At 45.8% G+C, this 3,603-nt stretch overlaps 1 protein-coding gene across 1 annotated transcript; it reads right to left on the minus strand.

The window, feature by feature from the left end:
* Positions 1–551: 551 nt before the first annotated feature.
* LOC130084558 (tubulin alpha-8 chain-like) lies at positions 552–2,468 on the minus strand. The gene is made up of 4 exons (XM_056249985.1): positions 2,399–2,468; positions 2,086–2,305; positions 1,831–1,979; positions 552–1,579 (listed from the first exon to the last, which is right to left on the minus strand). Exons 1-4 carry the CDS (start codon positions 2,399–2,401, stop codon positions 602–604), a joined length of 1,350 nt encoding a protein of 449 aa, XP_056105960.1. The 5' UTR covers positions 2,402–2,468; the 3' UTR covers positions 552–601.
* Positions 2,469–3,603: the final 1,135 nt, after the last annotated feature.

Here is a 3,603-nt window from a genome sequence, read left to right on the forward strand (position 1 = left end):
AGACAGTGGGAAAACAAACAGGTTCTGAGAAGGTTCGCAAGTTGAACCAACTTTGAACCAGCACCAGTTCCAAACCAGTTCTTTTTTGGTGGACACGAGGTATCAGTGAGATTTCATTTGGTTTCTGCGTTTGGCCTCTCGCCATTTGTGGAATAAATGGACTCAATGTTTCAAGATGGCCCCTGACAATAATACTGCAGCACTTTGAGCCATTTGTGTTCTTTGCCCCCATATCCAGCAAACTCCAAGTTTCATATAATATCATGCGGTTTTTCCTCCTCCAGCATTGGAAATAAAAGGTAGATAAACTTTAAATTTGAGCATATTTTTTGGAATGGGTTCACAAAGAGGCTTTAAGCAGTTAGAAACCATAAGTAACTGACGGTTACATTTAATCAAACCCGATAATTTGGCATGCATGAAACCCACGCCACTATGAAATGTGACTTCAGCTGAACTGTGGCTCAATCATGTTCCCTAAATGCCCAAGGACACAAACAACCACGTGTGAACAAGGTCATGAAGGCAAAACTAGTCATAGAAGCAACAAGTTCTAATGCTCTCAAATTTATTTACTCAATTACAAATACATTTATCATCTTCAAAATTCTTCATCCTCCTCCCCACAGTCCTCTGTGGAATCGGCACCAACCTCCTCATAGTCTTTCTCCAGGGCAGCCATGTCTTCCCGAGCCTCCGAGAACTCTCCTTCCTCCATCCCTTCACCCACGTACCAGTGAACAAAAGCCCTCTTCGCGTACATCAGGTCAAACTTGTGGTCCAGGCGTCCCCATGCCTCTGCGATGGCGGTGGTGTTGCTTAGCATGCACACGGCTCTCTGCACTTTGGACAGATCCCCTCCTGGCACAACGGTGGGCGGCTGGTAGTTGATTCCCACCTTAAACCCAGTAGGACACCAGTCTACAAACTGGATGGAGCGCCGAGTCTTGATGTTGGCTATGGCGGCGTTGACATCTTTCGGAACCACGTCACCACGGTACAGCAAACAGCAGGCCATGTATTTTCCCCGGCGAGGGTCACACTTCACCATCTGGTTTGCTGGCTCGAAGCAGGAATTGGTGATTTCCGGTACGGAGAGTTGCTCATGGTAGGCCTTTTCAGCTGAAATGATAGGGGCGTAGGTGACCAGTGGAAAGTGAATGCGAGGGTACGGGACCAGGTTTGTCTGGAACTCCGTGAGGTCAACATTTAGGGCGCCGTCAAAGCGCAGTGACGCAGTAATGGAGGACACAATCTGGGCGATGAGCCGGTTCAGGTTAGTGTATGAGGGGCGCTCGATATCGAGGTTTCGCTTGCAGATGTCGAAGATGGCTTCGTTATCCACCATGAAGGAACAGTCCGAGTGCTCGAGAGTGGTGTGGGTCGTGAGAATCGAGTTGTAGGGCTCAACCACAGCCGTGCTGACTTGCGGGGCAGGATATACAGAAAACTCCAACTTTGACTTTTTACCGTAATCGACAGATAGTCGCTCCATCAGCAGAGAAGTGAAACCAGAGCCGGTTCCACCACCAAAACTGTGGAAGATCAGGAACCCTTGCAGACCGGTGCACTGGTCCGCCTAGAGAGGAATCAGAGGGAAAAGGGAGAAGTGGGTATTCAAATACTGCCAGTAATCTTGCAGAGGTCTTTAAAAGGAGTCACCACACACTTAAGTGACGGGTGTTCAAAATAAATGCCAAAGAACCACCATTTTGGGTTCCCAAAGAACTTCTCAGTCTTAAAACAATTTTTCTAAGAGTGAAGAACACTATCAACATTAGTATCTGCAATTCCATGAACAAGCTTTAAAGTTGAAGAGTGAAAACTCACCATTTTGCGCATCCGGTCGAGCACAGAGTCTACGATCTCCTTGCCAATGGTATAGTGACCACGAGCATAATTATTGGCGGCATCCTCCTTGCCACTGATGAGCTGCTCAGGGTGGTACAGCTGTCGATAGTGTCCATTGCGGATCTCATCTGCATTTCAAACAAAAGAGATAAGGATATAAGCTAAACTGGAAGTACAGCAACACAAGTTTTGAAAAGGAATAAGATAAAAAGCCTGAATGGAGTTCAGTCTCACCAACAACTGTCGGCTCCAGATCAATGAACATTGCACGAGGAACGTGCTTCCCAGCACCCGTTTCACTGAAGAAAGTGCCAAAAGAGGAGTCTGCCAATAAGCTGCCATCTCCAACAATGGTCCCATCTGGCTGGAAGCCGTGCTCCAAGCAATACAACTCCCAGCAAGAGTTACCCATCTGGACACCTGCTTGACCAATATGTATGGAAATGCACTCCCTCTGGTTTGGCCAAAACAAGCAAACACACAACATTCACACGGTGAAGAGGTTAAGCAGTAACAATAAAGTGAAGGTGACAATCAATAATCTCACCATTATGCTCGAGTATCACAGCAAGTAGGAATTAATTCTGAGCCTTCAAACCCTGGAAATATAAAACACAAACTAAGCGCCCAGAAGTTATTAACTTTTACTTTTCTGAAAGAGACCAGCTCACCTGTGCAGCTATGCCAAACCCCCCACCTGATCTTCATTTATATTCGTATCAGATTAGGGCGTGGCTCTTAATGAACCCTCCCTGAGATAATGCTAACAAGGTAATTATGTTCAAACAAACCAAGCTTTATTAGGGCCCAAGCCTTGAAAAGGCGAAGGCCCTATTGTTTTCCTAAGGATTATTAGGGCCCAAGCCTTGAAAAGGCGAAGGCCCTATTGTTTTCCTAAGGATTATTAGGGCCCAAGCCCAAAGGGCGAAGGCCCTATTGTTTTCCTAAGGATTTTTTTTTTTTTTCTCCTCTTTTATTTTTCTTACGACTATTCGGGCACTTTTGGGGCCCTTAACGTGCCCGAAAACTCTTGAAACTTTGCACGCGGGTCAGAACCCGCGGCCATCAGGGCCGGGCTGAAGCTGGTACCCGGGCGTGGCAGGGGGGCTCGACAGCGCCCCCTGGAACGGGGTCCGAAAACTTGGTCCAAAAATCAAACACGCTTGCATGTAAGAATATGAAACTCGGTACACATATAGATCTCATCAGTTCATATATACTTCATACTCTTACTTTTTACCCCAGCCCAACAGGAAGTCGGCTATTTAGGGTTGTTTGTAAAACGCATGCAATGGAATTTAAAGTACTTCTCCTAGAGAATTCAAAGAAATGCCACGAAACTCGGTCAGCATGAAGTCAAGACATTGAGGATGAAAAATTGCGAGGGGATTTTTGATATCTCGAACGGTTTGGCCGTGGCGAGGAAACGAAATTATGGCGAGAAACGTGAAACAGGAAGTGTGTTATAACTTCTGCATACATTAACTGATCTTAATGAAACTTCAGCAGTGTGTTCGCTGTAAGAGGGCGATCACATGGATGTGACTATTGTGAGTCAAAGTTATAGCGCCACCAACTGGCAGCAGGAAGTGTGTCACTTTCAAAATGCTTCGAAATCACCCTCTTATTTTAACCCAATTTGCTTCAAACTTCATCTGTATAATGTAAACACACGCCAGATGTAGACCTGTGAATGGATTCTTGATATCTTTGATACTGTTGCCGTGGCAACACATCAAACTTTAAAATTCT

The sequence above is a fragment of the Rhinichthys klamathensis genome, unplaced genomic scaffold, assembly GCF_029890125.1.
Source record: "Rhinichthys klamathensis goyatoka isolate OS25496 unplaced genomic scaffold, OSU_Roscu_1.1 h1tg000003l_1, whole genome shotgun sequence".
Classification (NCBI taxonomy): domain Eukaryota; kingdom Metazoa; phylum Chordata; class Actinopteri; order Cypriniformes; family Leuciscidae; genus Rhinichthys; species Rhinichthys klamathensis.